General features: G+C 38.5%; 1 protein-coding gene across 1 annotated transcript in view; it reads right to left on the bottom strand.

Annotated features, from left to right (window-relative positions):
- Positions 1-20,429, bottom strand: part of LOC121385142 — an 82,732-nt gene that overhangs the window by 53,185 nt on the left and 9,118 nt on the right. Inside the window, exons 2-4 of the mRNA XM_041515680.1 lie at positions 6,772-6,820; positions 6,329-6,402; positions 4,324-4,459 (exon numbers count right to left, since the gene is read on the bottom strand). Of these exons, the coding sequence (XP_041371614.1) occupies positions 4,324-4,459; positions 6,329-6,402; positions 6,772-6,820 (259 nt within the window). The remainder of the gene's footprint in view (positions 1-4,323; positions 4,460-6,328; positions 6,403-6,771; positions 6,821-20,429) is intronic.

Here is a 20,429-nt window from a genome sequence, read left to right on the forward strand (position 1 = left end):
AAAATGTTCAGCCCAGCCCATTTCATTTTTTCCCGATTTCTCTATTGTTTTTGCCCGATTTTGAGGATTTTCTCCAAAACTGGGGGGGGGGGGGGGGGCAATTGCCCCTCCTGTCCCCGTCTTGTACGCTTATGCACATAATAATCCTAACCATTGTATTTGGTTATTTATTGCACACCAGAATACATCCAGTTATACAAAATCAGTTAAATGTTTTATTCTGTCTTCTTACAAGTACAAATCTGAATGGTATATTTTCAATGGAGTTAGGGGCGGGATGTAGCCCAGTGGTAAAGCGCTCGCTCGATGCACGGTCAGTTTGAGATCGATCCCCGTCAGTGGGTCCATTGGGCTATTTCCCGATCCAGCCAGTTCACCATGACTGGTATATCAAAGTCTGTGGTATGTACTTCCCTGTCTGTGGGATGGTGCATATAACAGATCCCTTGCTGCTAATCGAAAAGAGTAGCCCATGAAGTGGCGACAGCGGGTTTCCTCTCTCAATATCTGTGTGGTCCTTAACCATAAGTCCAACGCCATATAATCGTAAATAAAATGTGTTGAATGTGTCATTAAATATAAAATTTCCTTCCTTCCTTCCTTCTTACAAGTACAAATCTGAATGGCGTAATTTGAATGGAGTTAATATATTCATATTTTCCATAAAGGTTCAACAAATTTAATCAAAACTTTAATAATATTGTTAACAACTATAACTAACAAAGTCTTTGTCAAAAACGTATCCCCAGAGTGGAAAGAGAGAAAACCGGCGAGAAGACTGGTATTGTGTTGTGACTACTAGAATTTTTAATATCATAGCAACTATCCTCATCATTAGCTCTAACAAATCTACAGTACATTTTTCGAGTCTTTGTCATCATCATAGAGCATTTTGTTTTCAAAATCTTGATTAGCAATATTTCTATTTAATTGAAAATTGATTCACATCTACTGTTTAATGTCTTCAAATTGTGTAACATTGCGATACTGATCCCCTATCATTCATAGTTCTTGAGAAAAAACAATGTTTCTCACCCACTATCAATCTAACACCCCCACCACCCCACCCAACCTCCGTATATCCTAACTTAACTCAAATATAAGACCAGGGCCCATATTTTTTGAAGCCATACCTTAGCATTATGAAATCATAAAATCATCGTAGGTTGTGACACACCATAGTGACATCATAGCTTACGATGATTTTACAATTTTGTAGGCTAAGATTGCTTCGAAAATACGGGACCAGCCTAACAATAACCTGTTTCCATAGTTACTGTGGACATATATTAGTTCCCTGCCCTAATCTGAGAAAAAAGCGACTTTATACACAGTTTAACAAGACTCCAGTTTACACAAAGTTTACTACATGTATATGTAATAAGCTAATATATATGATACAGAGATATATATACCGGTAATGATATTGTGACAATATTCAAATGCAGCAGTGATAAGAGGCTAAATGAATATAATACTACATGTATAACACATTAATCAGTTGGTGAGCCTCCCCTTCCACCTCCCCAAAAAGGCCCCGACCAAGATGTTTGAACCATGTACGAGTATTTTCATGTTGTGATCCTCTGCCATGATCAACTTTACCCTTCGAGAGCCAAGAATATTGTAGAAAATTGCTGAAAATAGCACTTTTCCTCAAATATCACATTTCGAAATTATTCAGCAATGTGAAACATTGAAAAACGTTTTCTTGTGTGTTGGTGGGGTTCCTCCACCCCACCCCACCTCACCTTATATAGCATATTCCATTTTATTTATAAAAATACAAAATACAAAAATCCATCAGTTTTTTGGAAAAAGACACTCACCAACTAACTGTGTTAGTGACCTTGTACTACAGTGTATATTACTACAGGTTTAATCTCCGTAAAACTAAAAACCGCGATTTTCTAAGCAATATCTGAAAATTAGTTCTTGATTTCTATTGATATCTATTGATATTTTATCAAAATGGCTGAATAAATATTAAGTAAAACCTTAAAGCAAGTTTTAATTAAGCAACTTTAAAATAACTCTTTAATAAATGTATTGATTATAAACACTACCGATTACGAAATTACCATAATCAATAATTTCACTACAAATTATACACCTACTTTAATCAATTCTAGCAGTAGGCAAATACTTAATAACTGCTCACTATAAACTTAAACCAACTAGTAGTTACCATGGTTTTAAAACAATCCGATCACATCATTGGTCAATGTTTGGTTAATAAATAATAATAACATCAGTGGTTGGTATATATTAATATATTAATTCAACTTTCAATTGTAGAGGATAGGCTAGGAGGGAGGCAGAGATACATAATCTTAAGACTTGGGGGGGGGGGGGGGGGAGGCAGTGATACATAATCTTAAGTCTTGGGTGGGAGGGAGGCAGTGATACATAATCTTAAGACTTGAGTGGGAGGGAGACAGAGATACATAATCTTAAGACTTGGGTGGGAGGGAGGCAGTGATACATAATCTTAAGTCATGGGGGGAGACAGTGATACATAATCTTAAGACTTGAGTGGGAGGGAGGCAGTGATACATAATCTTAAGACTTGGGGGGAGGGAGGCAGTGATACATAATCTTAAGACTTGAGTGGGAGGGAGGCAGTGATACATAATCTTAAGACTTGGGTGGGAGGGAGGCAGTGATACATAATCTTAAGGCTTGGGTGGGAGGGAGGCAGTGATACATAATCTTAAGTCTTGGGTGGGAGGGAGGCAGTGATACCTAATCTTAAGTCTTGGGTGGGAGGGAGGCAGTGATACATAATCTTAAGTCTTGGGTGGGAGGGAGGCAGTGATACATAATCTTAAGGCTTGGGTGGGAGGGAGGCAGTGATACATAATCTTAAGTCTTGGGTGGGAGGGAGGCAGTGATACCTAATCTTAAGACTTGGGTGGGAGGGAGGCAGAGATACCTAATCTTAAGGCTTGAGTGGGAGGGAGGCAGTGATACATAATCTTAAGTCTTGGGTGGGAGGGAGGCAGTGATACATAATCTTAAGGCTTGGGTGGGAGGGAGGCAGTGATACATAATCTTAAGGCTTGGGTGGGAGGGAGGCAGTGATATATAATCTTAAGTCTTGGGTGGGAGGGAGGCAGTGATACATAATCGTAAGTCTTGGGTGGGAGGGAGGCAGTGATACATAATCTTAAGGCTTGGGTGGGAGGGAGGCAGTGATACATAATCTTAAGGCTTGGGTGGGAGGGAGGCAGTGATACATAATCTTAAGTCTTGGGTGGGAGGGAGGCAGTGATACATAATCTTAAGGCTTGGGTGGGAGGGAGGCAGTGATACATAATCTTAAGGCTTGGGTGGGAGGGAGGCAGTGATACATAATCTTAAGGCTTGGGTGGGAGGGAGGCAGTGAAACATAATCTTAAGACTTGGTGGGAGGCAGTGATACATAATCTTAAGACTTGGGTGGGAGGGAGGCAGTGATACATAATCTTAAGACTTGGGGGGAGGCAGTGATACATAATCTTAAGACTTGGTGGGAGGCAGTGATACATAATCTTAAGACTTGGGGGGAGGCAGTGATACATAATCTTAAGTCTTGGGTGGGAGGGAGCAGTGATACATAATCTTAAGACTTGGGGGGAGGCAGTGATACATAATCTTAAGTCTTGGGTGGGAGGGAGCAGTGATACATAATCTTAAGACTTGGCTGGGAGGGAGCAGTGATACATAATCTTAAGACTTGGGGGGAGACAGTGATACATAATCTTAAGACTTGGGGGGAGGGAGGCAGTGATACATAATCTTAAGGCTTGGGTGGGAGGGAGGCAGTGATACATAATCTTAAGTCTTGGCTGGGAGGGAGCAGTGATACATAATCTTAAGACTTGGCTGGGAGGGAGCAGTGATACCTAATCTTAAGTCTTGGGTGGGAGGGAGGCAGTGATACCTAATCTTAAGACTTGGGTGGGAGGGAGGCAGTGATACATAATCTTAAGACTTGGGTGGGAGGGAGGCAGTGATACCTAATCTTAAGTCTTGGCTGGGAGGGAGCAGTGATACCTAATCTTAAGTCTTGGCTGGGAGGGAGGCAGTGATACCTAATCTTAAGTCTTGGCTGGGAGGGAGCAGTGATACATAATCTTAAGGCTTGGGGGGGGGGGGGGGGGTAGGCAGTGATACCTAATCTTAAGTCTTGGCTGGGGAGGCAGTGACACATAATCTTAAGGCTGGGGGGTGGGGGGGGCAGTGCTCCCCCACCCCACTTCCAACACCTTTGTATACTATTGTTTTATTGAAACCATGGCAACTATGAAGGTATCCCAGCATTCCTACTAGTATACGTACCTGGTCTTTGGTTGTACCAGTTGAACTGGTATGTTTTATTTAAATCTGGTAATGACCGTCTTGACAGGGGAGGGCAGGGGCTGGGGGTAAAACGTCTACGGGGGCTGTGTGTTCGAGGTCTCTGGAGGTGTTCTCTCTGAAACAAAAAATATTAGAAACATTTAAATGGACGCATTCCAACAGGAAATGCTTTTAATTCGTCATGCATTGTCATGCAAAGTATTGATAAACTTTGCAACAAAAGGAACATGTATTTTACAGGAAAGAACATTACATCTTTATAGCAGACTGAATGCAAAAAAATAATTTCAAACTATGTATAATTTATTTTAGTGTAATAAATGCTACTATGCATAATGCAGGCTTTCAAGCAAGATTTTGTGAAAAATAAGGGCTTTTTTTAGGGCAAAATTCTTAAAAAATAAGGGCTATTTTTAGGAATTTTTAGGAATTTTTTGACAAAAATAAGGACTGAAATTCAATAATCAATATAAAAGAAAAACATTCTGTACTCACCTCCAGGGAGAACATAAATACAAAAGCTAATTACCAACTCAGAAGATCATGCCAATGGTCATCAACAGCGATATTCAGCATATCAATACAACCAGATTAAAGTAATCTGATATGGTGCAAATCCATGCTGAATATGATGCTGATAACCACCAAGATGTCTTCTGAGAAATACATTAATTCAACATATTCATTATCTGAAAGTATACTAAGGCTAGATTTAATTAATTCCAACACTTATTTTATGTTGCATTTATCAAAAAGGAATATTAGGGCTGCTGTCAAAAAATAAGGAAAATTAGGAAAATAAGGGCCCGCTTGCAAGCCTGATAATGAATAGTAATTTTTTTTTTTTTGTGTAATAAAAATGTCATTTTTCATTTTTAAACTCAAGGCATAAATTTTAGTAAAATATTTGCTCTCCAAAAGGGATACATCTGTTAGACCTTTTATTAAAGTCCATGGTTTTAATATAAGAATTCTTAGTAGCCATTACAAGAAGTAAACTACAGAGTACACAGGAACGGACATCTAGGATTTATCTAAGTGTGGGTGGGGTGAAAATGGGAACCTACAGTATTCCAAAGTACACTGTAATGTACTATAAATACATGTAGCAAGGCGATCTTTCCCAGAAACACTATGCTGATCCACATACATGTAATGAACTTTCCCCATTATACCTAAAACAAATGTGTTTCAGGTTTTATCCTTGAAAAAAATGGGATAGGTAGGTAGAATGGGTTTGTTTTTTGTGTTTTTTAAATCTAATCAAATCGATAAATCGTAATCTGCTGAGGTGTTCCGAATTTAGTTTGCTTATTGCAAAAAATCAGGCATCATGATCTTTAAAATTAGGGTAGGAAACACACACATATTGTTTTTAGGCCTTAAAAAGAAATACAGCCTGTTTATTCATCCAATAAACACAGAATTTTTGAGGACTTTTTAGTTTTTTGGGAGATGAGGTGGGGGGTGGAGGTGGGGAGGAGTACCACCAGTAGCATCCTACTGGATGTGAGCCAGGGTATACCAATGGGGGCAGATGTCGGATACTGGATTTTATAACATTTTAAAGTTGGGGGGGGGGGGGGGGGGGGGGGGGGGAGCACTCTCCCTCTGGATCTGTCACTAGGCACACAGATTGGAAAGTTAAAGTTTGCTTTGTTTAACAACACCACTAGGGCACACTGATTTATTAATCATTGGCTATTGGATATCAAATATTTGGTTATTTTAACATAGTCCTAGAGAAGAAACCCGCTAAATTTTTCTATTAATAGCAAGGGATCTTTTATTAGGACCATCCCACAGACAGGATAGCACATACCATGGCCTTTGATATACCAGTCATGATGCACTGGCTGGAATGAGAAATAGAATAGCTCAATGGGCCCACCGACGGCGATTGATTCCAGACCAACTGCACATAAAGCGAGCACTTTACCACTGGGCTACGTCCCTCACACTGAAAAGAACATGGAATACTCACTCTTATTTTGTCTATAAGGTCTTGTCTTCTCAGCATAGCCTGCTGAATCTTTAAGTGTCCGTCTCCACCCTCACCTGCAACCAGCCAATCATTTTGTCTTATTACGATCACATGATTAACAATCATAGAATAAAACAATGGTATTACACAACCCAGTTAAATATGTTATGTAACATGAAACTTGTACACAAATTAGATGACTGTTGACTATAAAATTAAAGTATGATGAGAAATTAATTAATATTCTTTAATAAGCTATTGTCTTGTTTACGTACTGATTAGTTATATTTTTTTGAATAAAATCTGGAAAAAACCTTTATATTTAAAAATAGCAAAAGATAATAGTTTATCACTGTTGATAAATATAAAATACACCAAGTACAGTTATGGTACATTAGAAATAAAACTGATACATGGTATATAATATATATAATATTACGTACTAGATGAAGTTTCCGGCCTTTGTAATTTTTCCCTTTCATTTGCAATTTTCTGAAAGAAACAATATAAAAATATATATATTATACATGTATAATGCAATTAGTGTATCATCTTTGAAAAATGTGTTATTTAGTTTTGTCAGCAGAAAAAGTAGGTACCATGAACATATCTTTGAATAAGAGCTGAATGAAGATCTGTTTTAGTTTGATGTGCATTGTATGTACAAACCCCATCTTCAGGTGTGTGTTTTTCTCAACAGTAATCATACGGAGTAAATCTAGAGGGAAGTTACCTGAGGTACACCCACCCCTTAAAGGCGCAGACCCTAGTTTCAACCTGTGAAAATGGACACGAAGTTTGGTTAATCTACAAAACTGTAACACATTTGGATAAGAAAGAAAAAGAAAGAAATGTTTTATTTAATGATGCACTCAACACATTTTATTTTCGTTTATATGGCGTCAGACATAGGTTAAGAACCACACAGATTTTGAGAGGAAACCCGCTGTCGCCATTACATGGGCTACTCTTTCCGATTAGCAGCAAGGGATCTTTTATTTGCGCTTCCCACAGGCAGGATAGCATAAACCATGGCCTTTGTTAAACCAGTTATGGATCACTGGTCAGTTGCAAGTGGTTTACACCTACCCATTGAGCCCTGCGGAGCACTCTCAGGGTTTGGAGTCGGTATCTGGATTAAAAATCCCATGCCTCAACTGGGATCCGAACCCAGTACCTACCAGCCTGTAGACCGATGGCCTAACCACGACGCCACCGAGGCCGGTCATTTGGATAAAGTTACAACTAAATGACTTTTAACACAGTGAAACACCCTTAAAAAATAAGACTAAACCTCGACTCTATAACCATTAATTCTTAGACACACATGCGTTTATAAAAATATGAGAAATGCATTTTGTGATATTAAAAACACCAGGATGACCAGAAACACTTTGGATGTACGGAAACAGATAATCTAAACTGCTTCTAATAGTGAAAAATATGCCTTAGTGTTTGAAAACTAGGGTCTGTCATTTTAACTGAAAATGCAGTTTAATCAATTTGCCAGGAAAATAAATGAAATAGAAATACCCATTGTGAACTGAAGGGCATTGTTTACTAAAAAAAAACATTATCTATTTTTTTTTTTTTATCCTACACAAATACAAAATGTATCTCCATCTACTTAGTACTAGAGATACAATATTAAAATAGAGTTCAGCAGAATAAATTAATGAAAAAATATAGATATTTTTCAGCTCCATAACCAGACAACATTCTTCACTAAGGGTGAATATTGCTAACACATTTTAGAAAGAAGAAATTCCCCTGCTCAAGCAAATTCTCTCTATTTTTTTCAATATATTAACCAGCCAATAAACTTCACTTGCCACAGTCTATCCCCACCAAAAAAACTACATTCCTGCACATACACCTGCTTGACTAAAGTAGTGTCAGAAATAGAATCAAACTGATTTTCGTCAATTATTTCTTTCATATTAAATTGACAAGTAAACATTTTGTAAATATCTATTTAATGATACTCTACCTAATTTAGCTTTTACTTGTTTGGGCTCTCGTTGATGTACAAGGTGGTGTTTACTCTTAAAATTAAAAGAAAGATGTCAATAAACAGGTGATAATCAACGAAAATCAGTTTTATTCTATTTCCGACACTACTTTAGATACGACAACGTAGCACTGACATCGACACGGTCTTCTGAGACGTAGGCAAACGTTTCCATTACAATACCATAACTACTGCTTGACCAAAGTTTTCATAATTTGCACATAAAAATATAAAAATTTTGTTATTTCCAAAACAGTTTTCCCCCTTTTGTGTTATGCCAAGCCAGGGTTTCTGTCAGAAGGTAAAACAGGTATGGTGGCATACCCACATTTTTTGGCAGATTTTTTTTTTTTTTAAGTTAATCTTGTCATTACTGTATGGTTTTCTTAACCCTAACCCTAAACGTAACCTATTTTCTTTCTGGGGGATCCCCCCCCCCCCCCACCCACCCACCCCATTTACTGTGGTTGCATTCAATTACATAGCGCCATACACAAAAACGTCTTTCTAGCAGAAACACTGCAAGCCAAACTGGAACTATGAAAGGAAAAATAAAGAAAGAATATACAGAAGAAAAAAAAAGAAGCAAAAAAAGATTTTAAAAAACCCACCAAACGTCCAAGAACGCCACCAAATTATTGTTGGATCTTTAGGCCTAACCCTGAAGTTTAAAGTGGGGAGACGCACACCTTTTACCCAGACAGCGTATCATGGCTTGTAATAGGGCAGACGGCGATTCATTATATAACTAGCTTGTAACAAATAGTGATAGTCAACGTTTCATCGACACTGATGAAACTGCGTTGTAAATATTTGATCAGAGTAACTCCCCTTACACGTGCACAAAAACGTTAAGAGTGATGCCCCTTGGATTTCTGCTTAAAGAAGCTTTGTCGACCAATAACAATGAGGAGAAACTACAGGTGGTGGGAGAAAGTCGTGTACAGAAGCTGACATGGAATTTGTACTGATCATGTATTCTGATAACGAAAAAAAGATAAAATGATGTAGTAATCAGAAATATACTAGAATACACAGAAGCCGTTCAATAATTAGGTAAATTAACGTTCTAGGAGGAGGGGGGAGGGGGTTAAAGGATTCGTCACGTAATTGTTGGACGGCTCCTTATTGGGAGACGGTCTAAAAATATTTTTTATTTATTTTTATTTGTTTAAATTATCATGTCTTAATTTAGAACTAGTTTCCTAAAGAGTTTTACACTATTGTTTTCATATGTACACTTCAGCCTTCCATCTCTCTAAGAAAATTATTATCAAGTAATATCTCTTTAAATTTAGTTATAGGTCTATGGTTTTTATGAATATAATAAAAATGTATTTGAATAATATTTTGCTACACTGTAGATAAAATACCTACGTAATACAATTAAACATAAATGACAGTACCCAAGATATCATACAATATGGAATTATTTTTGTTACCCTGCTTGATCAATTGGATTTTTTTTTAATGTTATATTATTAATGATAATAAATTTTATTTTATATTATGGGAGGTAGGTATTAAAATTGCTTTCCATCTCAGACCATCCATATAGTAAATTCTAAAACCTTACTAATCAAATAATGTTTATAAAACGGATAATGGGTATTATGCACAGTTTCAAAATGGCCGACCAGTAAGTGGCTGTTAGTGAATATACTGATTACCAGTATACAAGTATCCAATAACAGATTTCTGTAACATATTTCATCCACTGTTTTTACTGACATAAAACACATAAACATTAAAAGCTATCAAACAGCTAAAGAAGAACAACAAATTAGATATTTAGTCATGCAAGATGGTAGACATTACAAATTCACATCCCCAATTTTTTTTTTTAGCTTTCTAGTGTCACAGCAACTAACTACATACACATGCTCTTGATACTAACTCACCTAGGATCCATTGTTGTTAATTATTTAACATCCATAACTGTAATTAGTGGGAGTCCGCCATTAAGTGTCAAAAATATCAAATTTCAAGACGAAACATGAACGCGTAAATAAGGTTAGAGCAAACACCTAAAACATTGTGTTGTCTTGGAGATAAACGGGACAATGGTGCTCATATTTATGAGTAGGGGTGGGCAAGACGTTGTGTGTGCGCGATATGAAAGGAGCTGTCATTCAAATACACAGCATGAAATTATTCACATATATAACGTTTTTTTCTTTTGAGGCAGACAAAGCAGAAAGCAAAAGGGCAGTTTATGTTCGGCAAACGGACGTCGTCGTCCCATAAATGAAACGTAATGGAAACCATTCGTATGCAAGTAGTATCCACCGTTATAATAGCCGCGTATATTGTCACTCGGTATAAATTATAGCTGGTATTAAACGGGTTTAAAAGCGCCATCTCAGTAGCAAGGCAGTTTCTGTTTGCAGACGTTACAAGAACATTAATAAATACATGTACATTGTATATGGTTATTAGAGTGTGTGCCATGAATTACATGATGGCAAAATGTTTTGACCCCAAGTTAGCTGAGCTATTTGGGTAATAATGTCACTGAGACAGCTGAAGAAAGAAGGCGATGCTGCCTTAAATATTATATTACACGATCCTGTTTTGTTTTATACTTGATTTGATACAGTCGTATTCCGTTTCATGTTCAACGACTATTACTACAGTATGAGCGGGAATCTATAAGCTGTTTTTGAATAGGAAGGAATGACAGATGCGGGGTAGGGGAGCAGGTACCCCTCCCTCAGTTCTAACATAATCAAAAGGCAAAAATCTATCACCCAGCCCTCCAGATACTGGCAGCTATGTGTTTAATAATACCTCGGGGTGAGATTTAACTATCTGTAGAGGTAAAACGCTCGCCTGATGTGCGGTCGGTTTGGGGTCGATCCCCGTCGGTGGCCCATTGGGCTATTTCTCGTCCCAGCCAGTGCATCACGACTGGTATATCAAAGGATGTGGTATGAGCTATCCTGTCTGTGGGATGGTGTATATAAAAGATCCCTTGCTACTAATGGAAACATGTAGCGGGATTCCTCTCTAAGACTATATGTCTCTCTCTCTCTCTCTCTCTCTCTCTCTCTCTCTCTCTCTCTCTCTCTCTCTCTCTCTCTCTCTCTCTTCTCTGTGTGTATGTGTATATGTGTGCGCGCGTGTATGTTGAAAATTATACATGGGTTATGCAGAACGCACCATGAAATGCCTACTTGTAACAATGTAAATCTGTATTAGCTGGAATAAAGAAAACACTTATGTTGGTCACCTATGTCAACACTGATTCGAGTCGCTCAGTTCAAACTTACTGAAGGGGTCAGCTGATTCTTTATATCCCGTTATTGGGATTAATGAAGCATAAGGCGGACATTTTATCTTTTCCCACAGAACCACACAGAGCTAAAAATAACTGGAGATTGCAGTAAAAAAAAAAAAAAAATATATATATAATACTGGGGGGTACTATCTGTGGTCTTCTCCTGTTAAACAAACAAAACAAAAAGGAAAAAGGAAAATTCTGGGGCGTAGTTTTACTTTACGCACATTTTTACAGACATGACAGCACGTACATCTACCTTACATATACCATTGTGGCGCACAGGGTGGGATAGGGAAAACCCAATTAGTCAGCCGAGGAGTTTGGTTTTTGTTTAACGACACCACTAAAACACACTGATTAATTAATCATCAGCTATTAGATGTCAAACATTTGGTAATGACACGTAGTCATCAGAGGAAACCCGCTACATTTTATTTTCTAATGCAGCTAGGGATCTTGTATATGCACTTTCCTATAGACAGGATAACACACCACGGCCTTTGATCAGTTGTGATGCACTGGTTGGAACAAGAAAAAAACAATCAGTTGAATGGATCCACCGAGGTGTTTCGATCCTGCAACGCAATCACCTCAAGCGAACACTCAGACGGCTGAGCTAAATGTCAGCCTAGGAGGTGATTTACTAATATAAAATACAAACACATTTACAAGTAGCGGGGTCTCTCTGAAGGCAATGACATAATTAAACATCCGATAGCCAGTAATTAAAATTAGTCAATAAACTTAGAAATCCAGATTGCATATTGCGGAATGGTTTATTATGTGATGGGGGGGGGGGACATACGCCCAAATGGGGAGAGCCGGGGTGACACAAGCACATTTTGGGGTTTGTATACGTGTCATATTTACCAAGTGGTTCACATCCACTTGTCGACGGTTAATTACTAGCAATCAATGTGGTCTTGTGATGTCGTTAAAACTTAAGTTTTTAGCTTTAAAAAGTGACGTTATTAAAGATTAAGGGGAGGCAACCACAGCGTTGCTTTCGGCACAGAAAGGTGGCATACACATACAGCTGTTTTCAGTGACTCATAAATATTTCTATCTATCTCTATTATACGGACTTTTAGTAAGCGAACAAAAGGTTAGCAAACACGACTAAATGATTGATGTTGTCGCTTCTATCCCAACTCAAACACCCATGCTAACTGTAGACACAAGTAAAGCGGTCTTTGTGTTTGAATAAAAGATAACCATGCCGACAAAATAACAGATTCACCCATTCGTTGTGCTACCTGTTGATCGCGTCACATACCGATCCTATATTTGAGCAATAAGCGTTTATTAACGGAACTTGATAATAAAAATAAGTTGGGATGTAGCTCAATGTGTGATATATATATATATATATCGCTCGCTCGAGGTGCCATGGGTTGCAGGATCGATCGCCCTCTATGGACTCTGATTTCCCTCGTCTCAAACAGTGCCAGTGCCCCCATCCCCATTACTGTATTAAATTTTATAAAATCATACATGCATACATATATACAAACATACATACATATATACATATATACATACATACATACATACACATACACATACACACACACACACAAACACACACACACACACATACATACACACCTACTTACCTACCTACCTACCTACATACATACATAGATACATACGGGCGATTCGGTGTCCACAGGTTCGAGTCCCAGCAACGGCATGGGACAATTTGTGAGGTCAGAAAGGATTTAATTATTCCCTGTGCCAGTGCGTTAATATCTATGTATGTAACAGTCAACCTCGACATACATACAATATATAGATATTTATACATCAATACATACGAGCCAGTGCCAGGTCTGCCCACTATTTTGTGCACGTAAGCGGGATCGACCGCGTAGATTGTAGGCCCCATGCATGTGGTTGAGTTAAAGAGCATCCTTTTTATGGATGCCTCGATAGCTCAGAGTGCATCGTGGTTAGTCTCGCAATTTGCGGGCGATTCGGCGCCACAGGTTCGAGTCCCAGCAACGGCATGGGACAATTTGTGAGGCCAGAAAGGATTTAATTATCCCCTGTGCCAGTGCGTTAATATCTATGTATGTAACAGTCAACCTCGACATAAATACAATATATAGATATTCATACATCAATACATACATGAACATCAATACATACATACATACATTACATACGTATTCGTGGCAAGTCTACAAGTTGCGGGCGATTCGGTGCCATAGGTTCGAGTCTCATCAACGGCATTGGACAATTTGTAAGGTCAGAAAGGATTTAATTACCTCTGCGCCAGTACGTTAATATTTTCGCTCGTTACATACATTTTAAAACAACTCGTGAGATAAATGCTATCTAACGGTCACTCGTCTATTCTTCTCTACTGATACAACGAGTTATAAAATAAATGGTATTTAACGGCCCCTCATGTAGTATTCTCTGTATAATCAACGCACCTAGTAGTCACTGGTTAAAGCATGTGCTGGGGTTATCATTAAACAAACATTCCTTTCTTGTTTTTGTCATTGCGCTGTTTACATAATAACCCAGAATGTGTTTACCAGAAGGGGATTCTACGACAATCCTCGTGTAAGCACTCAACATGATGCCACACCACTAATACCAGCCATCACCGCAACAATGGGCGGGCGTGTTTTGTCAACAAGGACCCGGATTAATGGACATCAATTTGAAGATCACTTGACAGGACAGAAATCCAATATTGCTGCCTACACCGTACATAGTATCTGGGAGACCGTGCATGGTATCTGGGAGACCGCCCAGTAGAAAGAGGTTATCCACTGTGGCCCCTGACAGTAGCTCATCAGTGTGTGTATTATTTAATTTATGATTAATCTTTATCTATGCTGTAATTACACATGTTAACACCTGTGTTATCTATACAGGACAAACACTAAGGATAAAGTAAAACGTTCTTCACACCACCTGCTGTGCTAGTGTTGGTACAAGGACAGGGGGCTTTACAGTCATCTAATATCTTGTAATTCTGCCAAAATCAATACATGCATGAACAATACATGACAATTAGATCATCTGATTATCTGTCAAAACCCTCTTTCCTTTCATTTCAACTTATTTTCCTGCTTATATCCAATTCAGGTTCAAGCACGCTGTCCTGGGCACACACCTCAGCTATCTGGGCTGTCTGTCCATTGTGGTGGGTTAGTGGTTAGTGAGAGAGAAGAGGGTGTAATGATCTTACACCTACCCATCGAGTCGTTAAAACTCGCTCTGGGTGGGAGCCGGTACCGGGCTGCGAACCCTGTACCTACTAGCCTTATGTCCGATGGCTCCAGGCTTTCTCGGCCGCAAGGCCATGAACATGTCCCGAAATTTATAGCTGCAGCTTCAATAACATTAACACAGACTAACTTTTCTTTTCTTATTTTCTGACGAATGTAAATGACGGAACAGAAGTCACGAGTTGCTGATGAAGTTTCTATTTTCCTTTCCATCATGAAACATTGTTTACAACGTGGTAATACATATATATTGATATAGGCCTCAGTTTTTTGGTGAATGACACACAGGTCTCCCGATAGAGTTGACATTCGGAATGAGGACCACAATGGTCCTGTTTGGGTATCCCCTTGGGTCCCTGGGTATGTCCTTCGTGTATAAAAAAAAAGAATATTTATAGGATGCATATGTTTGTTGATGCGTAATTGCCATGGTTATAGTCCTTAGCTGATAAGCTGGGGCAACAATTAAATCCATAGTGTCCTTGATTGCTGGAATTTAGTTTCAGACTAATTGGTCTGACTGCTAGCCTCTAATTAACTAAATACTAAGTTATTTAATTTCGACTTATTTTCGTGCTGTCCTGGGCACACACTTCAGCTATCTGGGCTGTCTGTCCAGGACAGTGGATTAGTTGGTTAGTGGTTAATGAGAGAGAACAATGTGTAGTGGCCTTACACCTACCCATTGAGCCCTTAAGAAGTCGCTCGTTTAAATACTTCTCTGATTAACCCTTTGTCTTCTATAGGCACTTCCATGTCAGATGGAAATAAAATTCCATACATTTCATCAGTATAATTTTAATGAACACGTTACACCACACCTAGATATATATTTTAAAGTGCTTTCTTCATCTTTATACGTCATCGAGAAATGACAGTCATGACTCTTAAAGGGACATTCATGACTTTACAGACATTTAAATAAGCCTCCGGCTAACAAGGCTTTTAGTGAATAAAACTGGATATTGATTACATTTTCATGCTTAGTGTGTGTGTGCGTGCGTGCGAAAGTACGTGTGTGTGTGTGTGTGTGTGTGTGTGTGTGTGTATGTGTATTTGTGTGTTTATAAGTTCAATTACTTTTTTTTTCTCCGGAAATGTGTTTTATGTTACCGTTGCTATGAGAAGAAACAAAGACACTGTCTTTGAAGCTGCTGGTTGTTACTTCATTTTGTGACACGTGTGCTACGTGTCTGAGTTGAGAACCATATTTCCGAGCTATAAACAGATTGATATCTCTGGCACATTGTGTCAGTATTGATCGGCTATTGCCAATCACTAATAGTGGCTGAATGGACCGGGCCAAGGCGATAGCACACGAAGGAAAAGAATTTAGTTTTCTGGTACCCACATATATCGGGGGCCCTGTTTGGGATATCAAAAGATCTTCGTCTAATTAAAGGAGCAATTTTATGTTTTTGTGTAACATGTTTAGCATCCTTATACAATACTTTACACACACACACACACACACACACACACACACACACACACACACAGAGTGACAGACACACACACAGTGACACATACACACACAGTGGCACACACACACACACACACAGTGACACATACACACACAGTGGCACACATACACACACACAGTCACACACACACACACACACACACACACACACACAGTAACACACACACAGTGACACACACACACAGTGATACACACACACAGTGACGCGCACACACACACATTCATACACACACAGTGATACACCCACAGTGACACGTACACACATTCATACACACAGACATCCACATTCATACACACACACACACACACATTCATACGCACACACACATTCATACACACACATACATCTGCATTCATAAACACACACATACATTCATACACACAGAGACATCTACATTCACACACGCATACACACACATTCATGTACAGACACACACACACACACACACACTCATTCATACACACATACATCCACATTTACACACACACACACACACACACACACACATTCATACACACACATTCATACAAACACATCCATCCACATTCATACAGAGAGAGAGAGAGAGAGAGAGAGAGAGAGAGAGAGAGAGAGAGAGAGAGAGAGAGAGACACACACACACACACACACACACGTATACACATACATATACACATTCACATACACACAAACACAAAGAAACACACACACACACACACACACACACACACACACACACAGTTATAACGAAAACGGTAAATATTTACAAACAGGTATTTAATATATGTTTTACTATATTTCAGATGTGAATGTCATGCATATATGATCACATCATCTAATCTGAACCAAACTGAACATATCTGCCATTTTCACACTATATATTTTACATAAATACTAATTCGGTTAAGTATATAATAATGTTTGCTTTTCGCATTAAGGTTCCTGACCGCTATTGGGGGCTGTTTTCCATGTGTGATGTTTTAGGCGCGGTGCGGGTGCGGAATGAAGAAAGGAGACGCACCGTATCAAAAAATCGATTCTGTAGTTACCAGTAGCAGTGTTTCGATACGTGCGGCGCAGTTTGCGTTTTGGCCAACTCGTCTGCGCTCGCCATAATTCGCCATCATGAACACGTCCGCTATATGAGTGGACTATAATTATGAGGTATCGCAGCGGTTAAAAAAAATGAAAGAAAGGAAGAAATGTTTGATTTAACGACGCACTCAACACATTGTATTTACGGTTATATGGCGTCAGATTTATGGTTAAGGACCACACAGATATTGAGCGAGGAAACCCGCAGTCGTCACTTCATGGGCTACTCTTTTCGATTAGCAGCAAGGGATTTTTTCATAGCCTATGCACCATCCCACAGACAGGGTAGTACATATCACGGTCTTTGATATACCAGTCGTGGTGCACTGGCTGGAACGAGAAATAGACGATGGGGAAAGTCACACTTCAAATAGTGAAGAAAACTTGGATTGGGCTACTCTTTTCGATTAGCAGCAAGGGATCTTTTATACTCACCATCCCACAGACAGGGTAGTACATACCACGGCCTTTGATACACCAGTCGTGGTGCACTGACTGGAACGACAAATTGCCCAAAAGACCCACCGACGGGGATCAATCCCACACCGACCGCGCATTGAGCGAGCGCTGTACTACGTCCCTCCCCGTTGAAAAATGAAGTAATAATAAAAAAAAAGATGAGTACTAGTTGGGCTGTAACACTATATCATCTCTATTATATAGATGTCTATACAGTGTATTATGTGCTGTTGTTTACGATGTCTGTATATAATGTGTTGTTATTCGTTTAAATTGCCATCATAAAAACGTCCGTTATAAGACTGGGCCCCGTTCCACAAAGCGATCTTAGCCCTAAGATCACCTTAAGTGCATAGCTACCTTAGGTATTGCAGCGGATAAAAAGTGATGTCATAAAATAAAAAAGAGTACTAGTTGAGCTGTAACACTATATCATCTCTATTATATAGATGTCTATATAGTGTTCTGTTGTTTACGTGCTAGTGCCCTAATTTATTTTATTTATATATTTAAATTTATAATTTATTTTGGTCTATGATGATACGCCCATACACGTCTTGGGGGGAATTCTTTTAAAAACCAGTTGAAAACGACAGAACCGGTATAAACGGAATGCTAGTCCGTAGGAACAGTGGTCTGCCCGGTCTTAGTCTCCTAGGAAAGAAATAAAGAAATGTTTTATTTAACGACGCACTCAACACATTTTATTTACGGTTATATGGCGTCAGACATATGGTTAAGGACCACACAGATTTTAAGAGGAAACCCGCTGTCGCCACTACATGGGCTACTCTTCCGATTAGCAGCAAGGGATCTTTTATTTGCGCTTCCCACAGGCAGGATAGCACAAACCATGGCCTTTGTTGAACCAGTTATGGATCACTGGTCTGTGCAAGTGGTTTACACCTACCCATTGAGCCTTGCGGAGCACTCACTCAGGGTTTGGAGTCGGTATCTGGATTAAAAATCCCATGCCTCGACTGGGATCCGAACCCAGTACCTACCAGCCTGTAGACCGATGTTTATTTTATTTTTTTTTTTTTTTTTTTTTTTTTTTTGGGGGGGGGGGGGTGTGTGTTGTTGTTTTGTTTTGTTTTTTGTGACAAGTCTGCTGTAAAAGGTTTTGGCCAACAAAGCCTTTAAAAACAAATTCAACATATCAATATGCTTTTTTGTATCCCTTAGGATATTAATATCGTTATTTGCACTCCAAGTAATCCTCATGTTCGAAGTAGGTAATTATAAATGTTTGCCAATAAGACCTAAAACAAACACGTGTTTCAGATTTCATCCTGAGGGTAGGTAGGTAGGAACTTTTTTTTTAATATTATTTATTTTTATTTCTTATAATTATATCATTTAAATAAAGCTGCACGTAACGTTTTTCAGGCCTCAAACTAAAATAGAATGTTGCATTGATTCTGTTAAGTTGGCATCTTTGATTTCTATCAATGTCCGACACCAAAACTATTTAAACTTCACTAACTCAAAATGGTTTAATTGAGGAATTTGTTATGCATGGTATTAATGCAGCTCCTCCTGCCTCCTACAAAACTATATGACTTGACTTCCTAATGTGAATGACTTAAAAGAAATAGAAGGTAATGTTTCAAATTCCATCCGACACCAAAACGAGTATTTTGAAATATTCCCATATTTCTGATTAATTAAAACATATTTTATTGCTTTTTAACGAACAAATGGATTAGGCACAAGTTATACAACTTACTAGGCCTTCTATATAGCTGATAGTAATGAAATTATGATCAATTCAGTAGTTTAGACATAAATGTATGTATGTATGTATATATATATGTATATATATATATATATATATATATATATATATATATATATATATGTATGTATGGATGGATGGATGGGTGAATGGATGTATGACTGAATGGATGTATGGATGGATGAATGGATGCATGGATGAATGGATGAATGAATGTATGGATGAATGGATGAATGGATAAATGAATGGATGGATGGATGAATGGATGGATGGATGGATGGACAGGTGGGTGGATTGATATATGAATGAATGGATGGATAGATGGATATATGGATGGATAGGTGGGTGGATTGGTATATGAATGAATGGATGTATGGATGGATAAACGAACGGATGTATGAATGGATGGATGGATGGATGGATGGATGGATGGATGTATAGTATGTATGGATGGATGAATGAATGGATGGATGGATGGATGGATGGATAACCGGGTAGATTGGTATATGAATGAATGGATGTATGGATGGATGGATAGGTAGGTGGATTGGTGTAGGCATGAATGGATGGATGGAAGTCAAATAGTGTGTAACGACAGCCTAGCAGGAACATATTTAATACATCGTCTTGGGTGTCAAATACTTTATATTTAGTTATCGACGTCCAGAGATAGAAAGCGAGTAATATGCAATTATTATGCGTCTTTTCATATAACAGGAGTATATTTTTCACGGTCACGGCTCATCGAATATATGAATTCCGACTGTGCATTGCTTAGTGATCTTATTGAAATGAAAAGGCACG

Source organism: Gigantopelta aegis, chromosome 11 (assembly GCF_016097555.1).
Source record: "Gigantopelta aegis isolate Gae_Host chromosome 11, Gae_host_genome, whole genome shotgun sequence".
NCBI lineage: Eukaryota > Metazoa > Mollusca > Gastropoda > Neomphalida > Peltospiridae > Gigantopelta > Gigantopelta aegis.